General features: G+C 46.8%; 1 protein-coding gene across 1 annotated transcript in view; it reads left to right on the top strand.

Moving 5' to 3' along the window:
• The first annotated feature begins 2,688 nt into the window (after nucleotides 1–2,688).
• Nucleotides 2,689–19,420, top strand: part of RORA (RAR related orphan receptor A) — a 295,203-nt gene continuing 278,471 nt past the window's right edge. The window contains exon 1 of the mRNA XM_069981422.1: nucleotides 2,689–2,942. Coding sequence (XP_069837523.1) covers nucleotides 2,786–2,942 — 157 coding nt within the window. The 5' untranslated portion in view covers nucleotides 2,689–2,785. The remainder of the gene's footprint in view (nucleotides 2,943–19,420) is intronic.

The raw sequence follows: 19,420 nt of genomic DNA, 5'->3' as shown, positions 1-19,420 counted from the left end.
CTGTAGTATAATCTCTGCCCTCCTGCCCCCAGCAGACCCCTGGTTTGGGGTGTAGATGCTGTAGTGTAGTCTGCCCTCCTGCCCTCAGCAGACCCCTGGTTTGGGTGTAGATGCTGTAGTGGGGTCTCTGCCCTCCTGCCCCCAGCAGACCCCCGGTTTGGGGTGTAGATGCTGTAGTGGGGGCTCAGCCCTCCTGCCCCCAGCAGACCCCTGGTTTGGGTGTAGATGCTGTGGTGTAGACCACCCTCCTGCCCCCAGCAGACCCCTGGTTTGGGGTGTAGATGCTGTACTGTAGACCACCCTCCTGCCCCCAGCAGACCCCTGGTTTGGGTGTATATGCTGTAGTATAGTCTGCCCTCCTGCCCCAGCAGACCCCTGGTTGGGGTGTATATGCTGTAGTGTAGACCACCCTCCTGCCCCCAGCAGACCCCTGGTTTGGGTGTATATGCTGTAGTATACTCTGCCCTCCTGCCCCCAGCAGAGCCCTGGTTTGGGTGTATATGCTGTAGTATAGTCTTCCCTCCTGCCCCTGCAGACCTCTGGTTTGGGTGTAGATGCTGTAGTGTAGACCACCCTCCTGCCCCCAGCAGACCCCTGGTTTGGGTGTAGATGCTGTAGTGTAGACCACCCTCCTGCCCCCAGCAGACCCCTGGTTTGGGTGTAGATGCTGTAGTGTAGACCACCCTCCTGCCCCCAGCAGACCCCTGGTTTGGGTGTAGATGCTGTAGTGTAGACCACCCTCCTGCCCCCAGCAGACCCCTGGTTTGGGTGTAGATGCTGTAGTGTAGACCACCCTCCTGCCCCCAGCAGACCCCTGGTTTGGGTGTAGATGCTGTAGTGTAGACCACCCTCCTGCCCCCAGCAGACCCCTGGTTTGGGTGTAGATGCTGTAGTGTAGACCACCCTCCTGCCCCCAGCAGACCCCAGGTTTGGGGTGTAGATGCTGTAGTGGGGGCTCAGCCCTCCTGCCCCCAGCAGACCCCTGGTTTGGGTGTAGATGCTGTAGTGTAGACCACCCTCCTGCCCCCAGCAGACCCCTGGTTTGGGTGTAGATGCTGTAGTATAGTCTACCCTCCTGCCCCAGCAGACCCCTGGTTGGGGTGTATATGCTGTAGTGTAGACCACCCTCCTGCCCCCAGCAGACCCCTGGTTTGGGTGTAGATGCTGTAGTATAGTCTACCCTCCTGCCCCCAGCAGACCCCTGGTTTGGGGTGTAGATGCTGTAGTGTAGACCACCCTCCTGCCCCCAGCAGACCCTTGGTTTGGGTGTAGATGCTGTAGTGTAGACCACCCTCCTGCCCCCAGCAGACCCCTGGTTTGGGTGTAGATGCTGTAGTGTAGACCACCCTCCTGCCCCCAGCAGACCCCTGGTTTGGGTGTAGATGCTGTAGTGCAGACCACCATCCTGCCCCCAGCAGACCCCTGGTTTGGGTGTAGATGCTGTAGTGTAGACCACCCTCCTGCCCCCAGCAGACCCCCGGTTTGGGTGTAGATGCTGTAGTGTAGACCACCCTCCTGCCCCCAGCAGACCACTGGTTTGGGTGTATATGCTGTAGTGTAGACCACCCTCCTGCCCCCAGCAGACCCCTGGTTTGGGTGTAGATGCTGTAGTGTAGACCACCCCCCTGCCCCTAGCAGACCCCCGGTTAGGGGTGTAGATGCTGTAGTGGGGGCTCAGCCCCCCTGCCCCCAGCAGACCCCTGGTTTGGGTGTAGATGCTGTACTGTAGACCACCCTCCTGCCCCCAGCAGACCCCTGGTTGGGGTGTATATGCTGTAGTGTATACCACCCTCCTGCCCCCAGCAGACCCCTGGTTGGGGTGTATATGCTGTAGTGTAGACCACCCTCCTGCCCCCAGCAGACCCCTGGTTTGGGGTGTAGATGCTGTAGTGTAGACCACCCTCCTGCCCCCAGCAGACCCCTGGTTTGGGTGTAGATGCTGTAGTGTAGACCACCCTCCTGCCCCCAGCAGACCCCTGGTTTGGGGTGTAGATGCTGTACTGTAGACCACCCTCCTGCCCCCAGCAGACCCCTCGTTTGGGTGTAGATGCTGTAGTGGGGTCTCTGCCCTCCTGCCCCCAGCAGACCCTTGTTTAGGGGTCAGATGCTGTAGTGTAGACTGCCCTCCTGCCCCCAGCAGACCCGTGGTTTGGGTGTAGATGCTGTAGTGTAGACCACCCTCCTGCCCCCAGCAGACCCCTGGTTTGGGTGTAGATGCTGTAGTGGGGTCTCTGCCCTCCTGCCCCCAGCAGACCCCTGTTTAGGGGTCAGATGCTGTAGTGTAGACCACCCTCCTGCCCCCAGCAGACCCCTGTTTAGGGGTCAGATGCTGTAGTGTAGACCACCCTCCTGCCCCCAGCAGACCCCTGGTTTGGGTGTAGATGCTGTAGTGTAGACCACCCTCCTGCCCCCAGCAGATCCCTGGTTTGGGTGTAGATGCTGTAGTGTAGACCACCCTCCTGCCCCCAGCAGACCCCTGTGCATTAGGTGTCTGGGATATGTACCGTCTCCCTGCGTAGACATCTAAACTGTCTGTGTATCCATGTGTTCTCCCCATAATAAATCCCAGCACTTCTCTGCTTCCCTCTAGCGCTGTCAGTGGCCACATGTGGTAACTGCTCTTATATCACACTCTGCCTGGCTCTCTCCCTCCTTCCTTTCCTTACCATAGAGTTGCATTGACACAGAGACAGAGGGAGTCTATGAGCCTCCTCCCAGCAATATCTAACATTGGGGGGGATCCTGATCCTCAAGACCCTACTACATCATTCTTCTGGGGGGAATAATGGATCCTTGTTCTCCTGCTAGCCCTGATCCGGCTTTGGAATCAGAAATCAGCAAGCCAGCCCCCCAGCCCAGAGACCCCCAGGAACCTGCAAGAAGAGGGGATCACACAGGAGCTGCAGGAAGACACAGCTACCCTATAAGCACCACCAACAGAGGTACCATGTCCTAATGTGTGTGACTGCTGGAGGGGGGCAGGGAGATGTGGCACAGGCAATCTGGGCTTTGCATTACACATTCATGGAGGGAGATAGAAGCAGGGATGGGAGGATAGTGAGCAGCAAAGACAGCAGAGCAGCCTTGGAAAACTTTGACAGCTTTTTTTTGTGGGAAGGAGGGGTGTTAATTAACCTCTTCAGTGCTGAAGCCCTCATGCAGCCCTGCCTTCACTAGCATTGCTTGCAGTCTGTGCAGCATTTAGTGAGTAAAGTGTGTAAAAGTTTGGATTGCAGTGATTTACACTGACAGCTTTAGTAATGTTACTGGGGGTTTGGTTTGACCTGGGTACCACTCCTCCTGATGTCTTTTCCTCTGCTCCATCACTTTCCCCTATAGTAAAGTCACTACAAAGCAGCATGGGGGTCAGGTACAGTACTACTACTTCCAGTTCTTATCGCCGCCACCTAATGAATGACAGTAACCCCTTAAGTGCTGAAACATCTAGCAACCTAGCCCAGGCTCCATGGTATTAGCTCTCATCTTTCGTAATGGCTAACCCCACAGATTCCAGATGGTGCAGGAAAGCGTGGAGAATGATTTAACATGGGAAGAGTTAATGTACTCCGGTATTATCTCTCTCTCTTTCTGCGTGGCTCGCTGTTCAGATTTTTTTTTTCATTATTATTATTTTTTTTTCTCCTTAGAGGATTAAGAATTAACCCTGAATTTGCGATTTCACATTTGATTATAGTAGCGCGAGAAGGGTTTATTATGTTTTAAGTAGTGAGCGCAGTGTGTTATGTAATATGTAATTACATTTATATGATAATTATATGTAGTGTTGTTAAAGGAGATTATATCAGGATATATAGGTGTGTACATTTTGTGCTGGGGCAAAAGCAAACATTGCACAGAACATTTATATTAATGTCTAATTGGGATTCTTTATATGTAAACTATACAAAAGTGATTGTTTAGAGGCACGGCGGACAGGGGTCTTTACTCCACTGTTTTGATTGTAAGAAGTGTAAGTGGATGAAAACTAACTTGTCTGCATTGTACTTGTGAGTGTGCAGAATGTTTACGCTGGAAATTAAAAGGTAAAACGAGTGTCTTTCTTCCTAATTGTATATCTGGAAAGTGTTGGAAGCAGTGCAATATTTTATATGCATTATAAAGGACATATTTCCTGTTGGAGCAGCTTTTATTTGGATTAAAGATTACACGTGATATCTGCAAAGAGTGCAGGGAAGAATGAGCAGCATTGTGAAAGGATATACTGGTGTACACGTTTATATTTCTGTTTCACCCAGGCCCAACGTCAGTTCTCAAAAGTCACTCAGAGGCCTACAATGTTCTTTTCAGTCTAAGGCTAAGACTGTCATAAGTTTTGCAATTCTAGGAAGAACCAAAGGCTACGGTCAATATGACCCTGTAAGAAGCCCATGTGACACTATTGAGAAAATTCTCCGAATTTCAAAAGACAGGCAGTCATAAAGATAATGACCACTAACCTGGCTATATGAGGTTACAAGTGGTCACATGGGTGACACTGACATGACATGGTGGTGGATCAACAATATTATCTAACATATCCTCTTTTTTCATCTGCCGTTTTTGCTGAAGTTTTATGTGAAAGAATAGTAATAATAATAATAATAATAATACACTTGAATGGCTATACGTGTTGCTGATAGGTAATAGGTAACTAGTGTAGTGACTGGCACAGGAGAGGCATCAGTGTAACAGCTGGAGAGGAAAATGAGCCTGGCTCCTGCATTTGGGATGGACTGGAGAGTTCAGAACAATGAAGACCAATTGGTATAGAGTTGAAGTAGCCAATATGAGAAAGGATCAGAGCAACAGTGATCGCTTTAGAAAGGTCAGATTTTGGATGTTTTTGTGGTGTGAGTGACAGACTATAGAGTTCAAATAATAAAAGGTCAGAGTTTAGCATAACTCCAAAACAATAGATGTGTTGCTTAGGAGTTATGTTAGTGTTATGTTAGGGGTTGTTGGCTGTTCGAGTCCTACAAAGCTTCCTCCTATAGATAATTTGCTATAGTTAAATAACTACTCTATATACTCTACTATAGACACACTTAGGCCTCTTTCACACATCTGTGTACAGATGCGGACCCATTCATTTCTATGGAACCATACAAACATCTGTATGCATTGCCCCCAAAAAACAGGCAAGCCATAAAAAGGCTTGCCTTTGCGGCACAGCTTCCCTATCTTGAATTAAGGGTTCTGTGCCATTGCAGACTGATTGTGGATGGCTGTGCACATCTGTAGGCCTCTGTATGGCTGTGGGTCCATGACTACGGATTTGTGAATGTGGCCTTACTCTTTCTCTGGAGTTTTCTTTAAAGAGTACCATGTAGTACCCTGAGAACTCTGAACCTGTAAAACACCTCAGGAGCTGGTCACAGCAAAAACAGTGGAGGGCTTTAACAAGTTCTCAGACCAAAATAATATTAATGCATATGTTTAGCGTGTGTACAATTTACTCATCCACCACCCCCTTTGCTTTATCCATCCCCTTGCTTGGTTCGACTAGATGGATGTGTCTTTTTTAACCATAGTAACTATGTAATAGTTAATTTATTGAGAAATTTAGGACTGGCATAACTTTAAGGCTATGTTCACACAGGTTGTATTGGACGGCCATCATTTGAAGGCAAATACCGGCCGTTATTATATGAACAACAGCCATTGTTATAAGATAACGGCCATTATTTGTCATTAAATGACGGACATCCAATAAAAACAGCTGTCATTTTGACGGTGTGGGAAGATAGCCTTAAATGGTTAAAGTTATGCATTTTTATATGAGTGTCCCAAAAGTACCTGCTCTTTAGTGGCTCCTCCATGCTGTCTTCCACAGAGTTAGACAAATTGCAGAGTTCGTAGAACCGGGTATATAAATCATACCTGCAACAAATCTTATGGAGGTGCTTTATATTAAAATGAAATGTTCCATGGCTCCTTAAAAAAATCTGCTGATTCTTTAATTTTAATAACTGGCTCCATGCCATTGCCTTGCACTGAACAGATAAACAGGCCTCAGGTTAGGTGGAAGCTGAAAAGACATACTGTAGACATGGACATTCTGCAAAGGACAAACATATACATAATGTTCTGTCACTTTTTGTTTATGATCCTTGTCTCTTAGTTTATTGTTGGATGCCCTTTTCCCTTGTGCACTTCAAAGACATTTCGCACCATGTGAGGTGTGTTTCTGTTCTGTTCACTGTCTGGTGAGCAGAGTGGAGCACAGAGGATTGGCAACACTGAGGAATCACCAAAGTAGACGATAAACAGGGATTTTGGCTAACTATAAATATAGCAATAAATATAGAAATTGCCTAGCCCACGACTCTACAAAATGACCTAATCTAATTGTATGAGTCCACTCATGTCTGGCCAAACTGCAAGATTATATAGCTTGGCAGACTGATCTTTGCAAACCTAATTCATACTTGTTGCACAAACATATGTAAGAACTAGGCTGAAGGCACAATGTGCCATGTGCACATAGCCTGTACGGATGCAAATAGAGTCCTTGTGGTTCCGTACAACAGAGCTGAAGGCATTTTGTGATTCTGTGTGATGCCATATGGTGGGTCTGTATGGCACTGTATTGCGTAGTTGTAGTTGCTTTTAGGGGAACATATTTCTATTATACAACTCCTAATGGGATGTGTCAGGATTTTATTTATCTCATATTCATACAGGATCAGAAAGAAAAATTTCCATATGCCTCCATATAAAATTTACAAAACCCTAGATACCTCTATTGGCGCCATCATAACGCTGTCATTGTAGGATGTAATGGATCCAGGGGTGTGTCATGTGACCTCTCTTAACTCTACATAATAATCTTGAAGAGGAATATAAAAGGAGGCATATGTGCAAGATCTCATTTTGCCTTTATAAAGTTGAATAGGATGTTATACTAGTAATATAGTATACATGTATGTACTTTACTATATTTGTATTTCATATTGCTTCAAAGAGCAATATGACCTGAACACATAAATAGGATATGTTTATTTTTAATGGGAATCTGTGCCCTAGCTCCAACATGGATTTTCTCCAATGCAAATTAGGAATCTACATTACGGAAAAAAGTAAAGGCGCCCATACACTTTCAATTGCTGTTGGCTGTATGTTTGTTTGGCTGACAGCTATCTCTCCTATTCTCCACATACATGTGACATTGATTCGGCTGAATGATTATGTGTTTTCAATGAACATCCGCAGGGTAAGCTATTGCCAGACAACTCTGGTGGATGGTTATCTGTCTGATAATAAAGGAGTCAGGCAGTTAAACTGTTAACGATCAAAAATGAGCGATTATCTGTCCGTGTAATAACACCAAACAATCAAACAACGAATGAAAAATGGTTAATTTTTGTCTTTCAATATGTTGAAAAATTATCGTTGGTAGTTCGCCAATCATTTGCATATTTGTGTAAAAAGTCGTTCGCGATCAGTCGATCAGTGAATGTAATAACCTCAGAATCGTTAGCTACAAAATCGCTACGTATCGCTAGCAAACGATCATTATAGCGAATCTTTGAACGATAATCGCTACGTGTAATACGGGCATTACATACCTGATCAAGAAGGCACCCATGGAAAGATAATGGCCACATTACAAAGTCTTGCTGAAGTACATGGGTTTCGGGGACTTTCCACCAGATTGTGGGGGGCCGGACCTCTGTTCCCCGGGAATTTCTCCATCGTGACCTGCGCTCCAATCATTCTCTATGGAGCTGCCAGAAAGAGCAGAGTACAGAGAACTCAATAGAGAGATCCTTGAGGGGCATGAAGGTCGAACCTTACGCAATCTCATACATGTCTGCAATCTGTGGCTAGGGGACAAGTATTTTTAAATCAGCAAACCCCTTAAGTGGCAAGTTACTTGACTTACAGATTCTGTGTTGGGTAGCCCACATACTGATTAGCTCCATTGACCCATTGCCTTGGATTTTCTGATGGGAAAAAAAATCTGTGTTGTGAGCATAATGGGAATATATTTCTCAAATGATTTCTACTGGTGACAGTAATCTTGAGGGTCTGTGTAAAATATTGACACTTCATATATTTTTCATGGAAAAAGTGCTTCTACATGAATGAACAGCAATGCTGAGCTAAACGAAAGCATCCTATAGGCCCATTAGGTTGTGGCGAGATGGGCTATTTGCCAGTTTGTATTGCTGCAGGTGATGCTGACTGCCCCTCCCCCATACACAGTTGTAGAAGCATGGGTTGTATAATAAATAATTACATAAGTTACTGTCAGTCATGTGGCCAGGCTATGCAGCTCAAGGCAGCAATGCCAGCACAAACCACTTACTTTAACCTTTGCATCGATGTTTTAATCAAATATACTCCCACACTTCACTTAGTATACCTGTGACTCACATGCATCTTTTTGATGCAAATTGCTTTCTTTTTGATGCAGCTCATTAAAAAACGATGGTTGTGACACTGTTGCCATAATCAAATAAACCCACATGTCTGTAGCTAAATGAGTAGCAGCACTACAATGTGTGGGGAACGTGTAAAGACCATCTGTGGTTTACGGAAGGCCATACGTGACACCAATAAGGGCAGACCGGGTGAGCTAAGTGATTCTAATGTTGTCCAAACTCCTGACTCCAATCATGTATTCACAATAAATAATTGTCCTCTCCGTATCTCAATAAACATGTTCCCTGGCTTGCAAATGATGTTTTCAGCTTTGTGCCATCCTCTGGTGTAGAAGTATATTCACTCCTCTCTGTTGTTTCAGATATGTCTTTCCAGTCTAGAAAGAATAGTTGAAGGGATGTGCCATGCATAGTGGGAAAATAAGCCTGCAAGTTTAATTATTCTTATAAATAATGTATAAATCAGCTCCAGCTTTCAGAGAACGCTTGTCTTCTCGTGGCAAAAGGAAAAAATATGATGCTTAACCCATTCATCCTGCATGTTATTAAAAGTGGGGCTATATAGTTTCTGAGGCACTCTGAGACTCCTGTACAGGAATGAACATGGTTACACCTGTACAAAAGAGAAGTGAACGCATGAAATCTAATTTTATATGGATTAATATAAAATAATATTGTGGTAGTGTCAGCCATGTTAAATATGTTGCATCAAGTGCTACCTAGTGTATATTGTGATTTCATTAGTAGATAGCCCATCCCAGGACAATGACCGTAAGGCCCCATTCACACATCCGTAATGCTCCTTAACTGCGGATACACAACTACTATTATAGACAGGATTACAGATGTGTATCCGTAACTGTCCACATTTGCACTGACCCATGCATTGGAATGGTTGATCCATGCCACAAATATAGTCTGTACTATAACATGACAGTGTTTTTTGTGGCACGGATCACAGCTGCAACACGCATCCATAACAACTACAAATGTGTGTATGGGGGCCGTAGAAATCAATGGGGCCGCAATCTGTCTGTAATGGCTGATCAGCAGGCCAGCCCATATACTCACCTGTGCTGATCACTTTCCAGTGATGTGTCATTATTCCGGTGCTCAGACATCATTCAGATACTGCTGACCTCAACGTGACCTCTTTTCTAACTCGAATCTTCAGACTTCTGGGCTCTGTAGATTCGGGAGCGCCAGAGGAGAGGTCATTTCGGCCCCAACGGGACCTGAATAGTGTTGGAGTACCAGAATAACGCCACACTGCTATAAAGTGATCAGCCCAGGTGAGTATATGTGCGAGCCTTCTCTAGGGGTGAAGTAAAAAAAAGTGGAATGTTTCTTATGAGGGTGCTTTTGAGTCTGTATTGTGGCCCAAGGTCCCCTTTGGACTAATAACCAAACTGACATAATCATAGATCTCTATTGTAGGTCTCTAGGATGTTTTCAGTTTAGACCTGTAGACTGTCCAGGACTTGTCTTTTCTTGGTCGTTTGACGGACGTCTTTAAGAAGAGCCGTTTGGAGGCCAAATATCAGCCATTATTTTATAATGGTGACCGTTATATAATAAAAGTTGTATAAAATAGTGCCCATTAGTTAGCCTCAAAATGACGGCCATCCTAAAAGACGGCCATCAAACTGCCAAAAAAAAGACGTTGGGGGAGAACATGGTGTAAAGTGAAACTGGCTTAGTTGCTCCTAGCAACCAATCAGATTCCACCTTTCATTTTCCAAAGAGTCTGTGAGGAATGAAAAGTGGAATCTGATTGGTTGCTAGGGGCAACTGAGACAGTTTCACTTTACACCATGTTTGATAAATCTCCTGAGCATAGCCTTACTGTCATAAAAAAAAACTTTTCCTATGTCATAGAGGCATGGAAAAAAATTTACATATTAGGGTCTGGGTGCTGATCTCTAGAACAATCAGGGAGAAGTGATCAGCACAAGCACTTCTCTCTGTCTCTCCTCCCTGCAAGAGGTGGGTTTCTTAAACTTTCTACAGTATTTGTCACCTGCAAGAGAGAGATGGAAAGAGAAGTGCTTAGCTAAGTACTTCTCAAAACTTAGGCTGCATTCACATGTTCCATAGATACAGTCTATGCATGGACTATATGCTACGGACCGGACCTCGGCACTCCTGACCTCATTATTTATTATAATGCTGTGAACTCCGAAACTGTTATAGCGCTACTGTACTGACACACATACTGAATAATGATGCCAGGAGTTCCAAGGTTGGGTCTTTAGCATACAGTCTCTGCATGGACCTTTTCTACGGAACATGCGGCCTTATTCTTGAGATTGCTGGGGGTGTTATCACCCAGACCCGGACAGATCAAAAGTTTTGACCCTATAACAAAAGTTTTTTTTTTTTAAATGACAAATGTTTGCTTCTAGTGATTAGGAACATTTTTGTTTACTTCGAGAGGCTATAACCCTGGTCATGTCCAATAAATCCCTTGGTGACACACTGTGTGTATATTGCTGAGCCCTGTAACAGGTGTTGCAGAAAGGATAGTGCAGAATTATAGCCTATGTAATACACCATTCTGTTCAGCGTCTCTGTCCCTTGTTTATGTGACCCTTAGATGGGGCAGCATAAACCTAGTGACAGAGTCTTTGTAAAGGGGTTTTCTGGGCAAAACATACTCATGAGCTAACCACAAGCTGCATTTACACCAAGCGATAATTCACCCAATCGAAATTAATGATTTTAAAGTAACGATGTGTTTTTTATAACGATCAGCGTCTAGACGCAATGATATATTGTTTGGAAAATTTGTTATTGTGATCGTTTTAGGATGGCTTAAGCCCATCTCACACATAGGATGAATCGTTGAAAGACTGTTTCCACAAATCGATCTGCAAATTTTTAGCGAACATGTTGAAAGATCAAAATGAACAATTTCTCCCTTGTCGCTTGATCGTTCGCTGTGTTTACACGAGCCAATTATTGCTCAAATGCGATCGTTATTGCAAAAATGTGAGCGATAATCGTTATACGCAAACGCAGCAACAGGATAGGTTATCATCACTCACTGATCAGTGTAGTGCCAACACCTGGTACCCCCGCTGACAAACTGTTTGGTATCTGCACTACACAGTGAATGGGGCTGGTACCACATGGCTCCGCTCACTGTAGAGTGGCCAGACCTGGTTACTGTAGCTCAGCTGCCATTTGCTTGACAAGAAGCTGAGCTGCAGCCACACATCACTGCTACACAGTGAACAGAGGCAACCGCTTCCGGCCCTGTTTACTGTGTACCATGGGCGCTGTGGACAGTGGATAGCTCATCAGTATCTTTTGACAGGAAAATTCACCTTCCAAACTGTTGTTACTGTTAGGGTCGGGAGACATATTCTGGAAGCGCAGCTGGATGTATGAAAGGTACCAGGTGTCTCCTTGTCCTAACAGCTATCTAACAGTGTCACCAATTTGCAATATGAATTATAGATGACAGATTCCCTTTAAGTTCTATGCAAGGAGAATAGCATATAGTTATATTACTTGACTGAAAGGGTAGTAGATGCTTGGAAAAAACTTCCAGCAGATGTGGTTGTTAAATCTACAACATCAGAATGTAAACCTGCCTGGGATAAATATCTATCTATCCTAAGATAATTGCATGGCAGAGGTCAGAAGGCGATGGTGTGTTCATTTCACAAGGGACAGTTGACGTATATTTACGTGTAGGAGACATGTTATATACATCTAAACAGAGTCTGCAAAAATCCTTGCATACAACACAGAAACAACTCCAAAAAGATTTTCAATTGAAGAAATGTCAGCAACAAATCTGCCACATGTGAACACATCCTTGGTACATACTTTCAAGGGGGCTTGTTGGGGTATTGAGGGAAATCATAAATATGTATAATGTGGCGAGGCGTAATATGCGCTCATAATGTGTAATAAGTGGTCTCTAACACTGATCCTGGGAACCACATCTGCAGAAAGTTTATTTTCTCCTCACCCATAGGATAAATGCATAGTGTGATATCTGTAACTCTATATGTCAACATTACTTCCGCCTTCTGACTTTCTACCTTCTCCATTCAGCACACATAAGTATCTTGGAGGTAGACACAAAATCTTATTGCAGCTAGATAATTAAGCATACGGAATGATGGACTCCATCTGTCAGGCAGAGTAAACATTAGCACGTGTGCAAAGGCCGCTGCCGTGACGTGAAAAAGCTCTGCGAAACAGCATGGATGCATTCATATAACGTCAGAAAAGACAGCCGTCTCCTCTAACTCATACCTCTACAAAAGACCTCAGGGCTTGAGGAATATTCTGCTGCTGCTTTGAGATATTACTGGATTTAGGAACTTTCTTGCCTGCAAAAATACATCTGTTATTAAACTGTTTTCCAAACTCCTTTCCTGGAATTCTTTAAATATACTGTCATCTGAAGTAGGAAGGAATGACAGAGGAGAACGATACAGCATCGGACACAGTGGCCAGCAGTAAGGCCACCTGTGCAATGGCTCTTGCTATATTAACAACAATTTTAAAGATGGCTGATGCAGTATGAGGGGCTATAGACAGCACTAAAGAAGATATTTAATATGGGCAATGTTTGAGAGGGAATTCAGCAAGAGGCATTCTGCTGAGATTCCTGGCTGATTCTCTTTCTGCAGGGGGAGAATTTAAGCCAGAGGGATTTGGGTGACTGAAATGCGGGATTTGGAAAAGCTGGTCTGTTATGTAACCAGGTTCAGGAGGGGAGAGAGAGAGACAGGAGGAGAGAGAAAGCAGGAGAGATAGAGAAGGGAGGGGGAGGAGGAAAAAGGGAGGGAATGAGGAAGACAGCAAGGGAAGAGGGAGACGGATTAGCATCAAATAGACTAATGTATATAAATAAATCCACTATGAAGGAGTGAGTGGATGTGTATTATGTGCTTTTGTATATGTGTGTAGTGTTCTTAAGCTTGGACGTGTGTTTTGTACATACGTGTGTGTGTGTGTATTTTTTTTATATGTCTATGTATGCAAATACTATAAGCCTTCATGTATATCAGAGCTGTTTGTGTCTCTGTGTGTGTATATAGATCTATCACACACATAAGTACATATACAATTGTGTACAGAGAGTCAACTTGCTAATTGTAAAGCTATTCTAAAAGTCATAGACATCCGATGGGCAAACGAAATGACTTCCTCCCTGGTATTAAATAAACCAATGTGCTAAAAGCAAAGATGATAATAGCTCTGGTCTCTGCCATATTCCCTGTACCATACATTCATCCCTTCAAAGCCGGCTCTGTGTATCACATTGAATCATGTGATTGCCTTAAATAACTCAGCCTCTACTTCAGGATGCGCCTTGAAATCGTATACTTTTTTTTTTTTTTTACTGTTTTTGAAATGTGGATCGCCTGGCAAAACTTCTTTGCCTTAATCCTATAGCTATTAAGACTATATGGATACAGATGTAGCAGGGTATAAAGGGGATTAGGATACACAGCCATCAACATATATACACGTTGTCTCTTTCATGCTTGTAGCAGGCTAAAAGACAGCAGTAGTCCCTAGGATCAACCAGAACTCCGCAGCAGTAGCAGATACAATTAAAATCTTACATTTCCCACCACTGGCAGAGAACAGTGACACATTTACTAAAGCTGAAGTGCTGTGAATGATAAATCCCAGTATATTCATACTCTAACATTAGGTAGACAGCGGCTGATGCTAACTCCACATTGCTTAGGTAAATCTTTGGGACACAGCTTGAGCTTTGTGTGTCTTCATTTTACTATGGACTTGGATGTGTTCTATATTTATTCAGAAGATAATACATATATTATGCTGCCTCACCTGCTGTCATCGATCTTGAAGTCTAAACTTGGACATGTCCTTACTATGGCTCCATTCTATATGGAGCCATAACGGACTACAAGTAATGGAGCATAGGGCCCTTTTTGCAGAAAATTGTGACTTGCTACACCGGATACCGTGTGGAACATATTGTAGATCTGTACATATTGTACATGACAGAACATGGTATTGTGACTTGCAGAGCCCCTCCAGTTTCGTAGTACAGAACCACACAGAAATCCATATGTTGTCGTGAAAGTGTTGAAAAATTATTTCAAATCAACTGGTGCCAGAAAGTGCTGGAGATTTTTACTTTGCTTCTATTAAAAAAATGTTAAGTCTTCCAGTACTTAGCTGCAGTATGTCCTGCAAGAAGTGGTGTATTCCCTCCAGTCTGACACAGTGCTCTCTTCTGCCCCCTCTATCCACAGCATTAGCAAATCCCAATAGTAAACCTCTCCTGCTCTCCAGACGGGAAAGAATACACCACTTCCTGCAGGACATACAAAAGCTGATAAGTACTGGAAAACTTGAGATTTTTTAAGAGAAGTAAATTACAAATCTCTAACATTTTCTGTCCTCAGTTGATTTAAAAGATTTTTTTTGTGACCCATCCCTTTAAAGTAGGCCTCCATATCAGATATGCACATTTGGACAATAGCGGTCTCTCCCAACCCGCCCAAACTTCTAATCTTAATATCCACTTGGCTGAGTGTTTATGTGTTTAGAAGGGAAAAGGAAGCGGAAAGCTGCTGCCAGATTCACAGGTTGGGACTTATCTCCCTGTCTCTATTGGGATTGCTCCCTGTTGCTGTCATTTAGGATCAGAATAGATCTACGATAAAACTGACCACCTTACAGACATTTAAGGCCCAAGGAGGGACCGGATCTCCTGTTATATTATCTGGCTGGTCAGCTTAGGTATTTAATGAAGTGGGCAAAGGCAGGCATACTGTCATATAAGGAACACCATCTGGCTCACTACTTGGGCCTGCACCAGCTGTGGTCTTAGAGGGGAGGGCAGATCATTGGTGGTTGCCTTTACATAAACTTGCAGCACAAGTGTGGACGGCCGCTAGACACATATCACAATATACCGCCTCAAAGTTAGGCAGACCTTTATGGAATGATCCTTTGTTACCCCATCTAACTGATGCATTGGACCCATCATTCTGGTTCCAGCACGGTGTCAGCTTCTTAGCGGACATCTATATGGACATCACGTTTAAGTCATTTCAGCAGTTGCAGGAGTCCTTTAACATGCCATGCCACTGATGCCAGTCATTATTACTAATTTCTGCAATTACTTTATGCTATCACAGTGCAGTTTGATATTCCAAATAGGACTTTCTCTAGATACCCCCAGATAGGGATTTTCAAATCAAAGGGCCCTCAAGGTGTCATTTCTTCTTTGTACGTGCATCTTATGTGTGCTAAAATGAAGTGGCCCCCCCTTCCGGTAGAAGGCAGATGGAGGGAGCTGATGCCTGATTTGACAGATGAGGAGTGGAAGGAGTCTATCTCACTTATATGTATCACCAGCCATCAATAACAAACCGACTCAACTCTTAATATTTTACCAAAGTTTTCTCACTCCAGTGAGGTTAAGTAAGATGGGGATGTGCCCCACAACAGAGCTCCACAGATGTAGGCATCCGTACTCTGACTTTATACTTTTTTACGATCTGGGGGGTGCCCTGTAATTAGCTGTTTTTGGGGAGAGTTTTTGGCTCTGATTGAGCAAATTGTGCAACACCCACAAGAGCGATTGCTTAAATGTTGTATTTTGGGTATTCTAATCCCTGTTTCTCACTCATAAGGCCATTGCTCTGCACTGGATGGACCCTAGGCCCCCTGCACTGCTGGAGTGGTTGACATTAAGTCTTTAAGCACAGAGAGTGTCCTTCTAAATTTGAAAAAGTATGAGGTCCCTGGTTTGACTCATCAGATACCAATTACTCAGCTAACTGCTTGTTACGGCCGCGGCGGCGTCCCGCGTTCCGGGCCGCCGCCGCGACCGCTACCTGCCCTATGCAGCAGCCGGTGTCCATAGTCGGGGACCCGGCGCTGCTGTCACCTCGGCCCCGGGGGGCGCCTCACCTCTCCACGCTCCTGTCTCCCGCTGTGCCGGCCGGCGCGCGCGTCCCCGCCTCCTAGGGCGCGCGCGCGCCGGCTGTCTCAGATTTAAAGGGGCAGTGCGCTCCTAATTGGTAGTTGCACCCAATCACTCCCCTATAAATCCCAGCATGCCCTGTCCTTAGTGTTGGAGCCTCTACATGCTTCCCATAGCGTTTGGCCCAGCCCCCTGTTGTTCCTGAGTCCTATCTGTTACCTGGTCCCAGTCCCTGTTCCTGAGTCCTATCCGTTACCCGGTCCCTAGTCCCTGTTCCTGGTTCCTGTTTCCCTGTCACTCCATCTGTTCCTGCGTTCAGCCTGTCACGTGCGCTCTCACCTGCAGACCTTTGCCAGTGCCATCTCCTGCCTACTGCTCCTGCCACGCCTCGCCTGCCGTCACCAGCTACCAAGCCAGGGGTAGCGACCTGGGGGTCGCCTGCCGCAGCAAGTCCATCCCGCCTTGCGGCGGGCTCTGGTGAAAACCAGCGGCCCCTTAGACTCCGCTCCCTGGTGAGGTTTGTGCCATCGCTGGTGCCGGTCCAGTGGATCCACTACTCCGGGCGTTACAGTAGGCTCCAACCATGGATCCCGGCGAGGTGCCAGATCTCCGTGACGTCGCCAGAGTGGTCGCGCAACAGGCTCAACAAATCCAGAAACAGTCACAGCAGATCCAGCAACTCACTGCCGCCTTACAGCAGCAGACTACTGCCCAGCGCACACCATCTCCTGACGCTGCTTCTTCACTCCGACTGGCCCTCCCAAGCAAGTACTCTGGGGACTCTAAGTTGTGCAGAGGATTCCTGACTCAGTGCACCATGCACATTGAACTTTTGAGTAGTCAGTTTTCCACCGAGCGCTCTAAAGTGGCTTTCATCATCAGCCTATTAGAGGGTAGAGCCCTGGCCTGGGCCACGCCACTGTGGGACCGTGATGATCCAGTTGCTGCCAATCTCCGGGCCTTCCTATTTGAGTTTCGCTCCGTCTTTGAGGAACCTGCCCGTGCTTCTTCAGCCGAGACTGCTCTCCTCAATCTCTCTCAAGGCAGCTCCTCTGTTGGTGACTACGCCATCCAGTTCCGCACCCTGGCAGCCGAATTGGACTGGAACGAGGCCGCCCTATTGGCCACCTTCAAGAAGGGCCTGTCTAGTCGTGTGAGAGACGTGCTCGCTGCCCGAGACCTGCCTACCTCCCTGAACGAACTCATTCTACTGGCCACCCGAGTTGATACTCGTTTTTCGGAGAGGGAGGAGGAGGTTCGGCATGAACATTTACTAACCCGTTCCCGTCGCCATCCCCAGCTGGCGCCAGTTTTCCAGAATCCTGACCTTTCGATGTCCCAACCCTCTCCTGAGATTCCTATGCAGGTGGAACGGGCTCACCTGACGCCTGATGAAAGAATCCGGCGCCTGGAGCAGAATCTCTGTCTCTATTGCGGTGGTTCCGATCACTTCCGGCTGGGATGTCCCCTACGTCCCCAAACATCCGGAAAATGCTCGCACCTAGGTCCGGTGGGACAGGTGTCCCTAGGTGTGAATGCCACCATTCCAAGTCTGTCTATGCCAGTTTCCATCCGGACTCCCTCAGGACAAAATCATCAGACTACTGCCTTCCTCGATTCTGGGTCAGCAGGCAGTTTTATTGCGGCAACATTGGTCCAAAGATGGCGGCTACCCGTGACCCGACTAGCCAGGCCCCTGACTATCTCCTCGGTCACAGGCGAAATTCTTACCGACCGTGTGTACTACCAGACCGCATCTTTAGTCCTCCAGGTGGGTCCTTCACATCAAGAAGAGATATCCTTCTACGTCCTGCCCCATTCTTCCCCCGCGGTCCTCCTGGGACTCCCGTGGCTACAAAAACATGCCCCTCAGCTGGACTGGAGAACCGGGGAGATTCTCAGTTGGGGTCAGGACTGTTCCCACCAGTGTCTCAAGTCACCTCAGACCAAGTGTATTATGTCATTTCCTGTCCCGGCCAAGCCTCTATCCGGCCTACCGGCAGAAGACCAAGACTCGGCGGATGCCTTCTCTGCCGAGGTGTACCCTCTCCCCGTACCCAAGACTAAGGTCGTATCCTCTCACCACCGGAAGAACTTACAGAAGGTCCCTTGCCACGTTATACCGCCTGATCGCCTAGTACCAGTCGTCACCTCCACTCTTCAGAGAGTACCCCCCGGAAAGACTCATGTTCACCCTGCGCTTCGAAGAGGTATTTTGAACTGGGGACATTCCTCGTTGGAGGCCGGGCACCCGGGAGTCCGTAAGACCGGCCAACGGATCTCTCGCCACTACTGGTGGCCCAGCCTATCCCAAGATGTCAAAGACTTTGTGGCTTCCTGTGCCATTTGCAGGCAAGAAAGAGGGGGAGGCCAAAGGGGGGGGGTACTGTTACGGCCGCGGCGGCGTCCCGCGTTCCGGGCCGCCGCCGCGACCGCTACCTGCCCTATGCAGCAGCCGGTGTCCATAGTCGGGGACCCGGCGCTGCTGTCACCTCGGCCCCGGGGGGCGCCTCACCTCTCCACGCTCCTGTCTCCCGCTGTGCCGGCCGGCGCGCGCGTCCCCGCCTCCTCGGGCGCGCGCGCGCCGGCTGTCTCAGATTTAAAGGGGCAGTGCGCTCCTAATTGGTAGTTGCACCCAATCACTCCCCTATAAATCCCAGCATGCCCTGTCCTTAGTGTTGGAGCCTCTACATGCTTCCCATAGCGTTTGGCCCAGCCCCCTGTTGTTCCTGAGTCCTATCTGTTACCTGGTCCCAGTCCCTGTTCCTGAGTCCTATCCGTTACCCGGTCCCTAGTCCCTGTTCCTGGTTCCTGTTTCCCTGTCACTCCATCTGTTCCTGCGTTCAGCCTGTCACGTGCGCTCTCACCTGCAGACCTTTGCCAGTGCCATCTCCTGCCTACTGCTCCTGCCACGCCTCGCCTGCCGTCACCAGCTACCAAGCCAGGGGTAGCGACCTGGGGGTCGCCTGCCGCAGCAAGTCCATCCCGCCTTGCGGCGGGCTCTGGTGAAAACCAGCGGCCCCTTAGACTCCGCTCCCTGGTGAGGTTTGTGCCATCGCTGGTGCCGGTCCAGTGGATCCACTACTCCGGG

Source organism: Dendropsophus ebraccatus, chromosome 1, assembly GCF_027789765.1.
Source record: "Dendropsophus ebraccatus isolate aDenEbr1 chromosome 1, aDenEbr1.pat, whole genome shotgun sequence".
Taxonomy (NCBI): Eukaryota; Metazoa; Chordata; class Amphibia; order Anura; family Hylidae; genus Dendropsophus; species Dendropsophus ebraccatus.
Note: the sequence above shows the minus strand (reverse complement) of the source record. Positions and strands in the feature narration are given on the sequence as shown.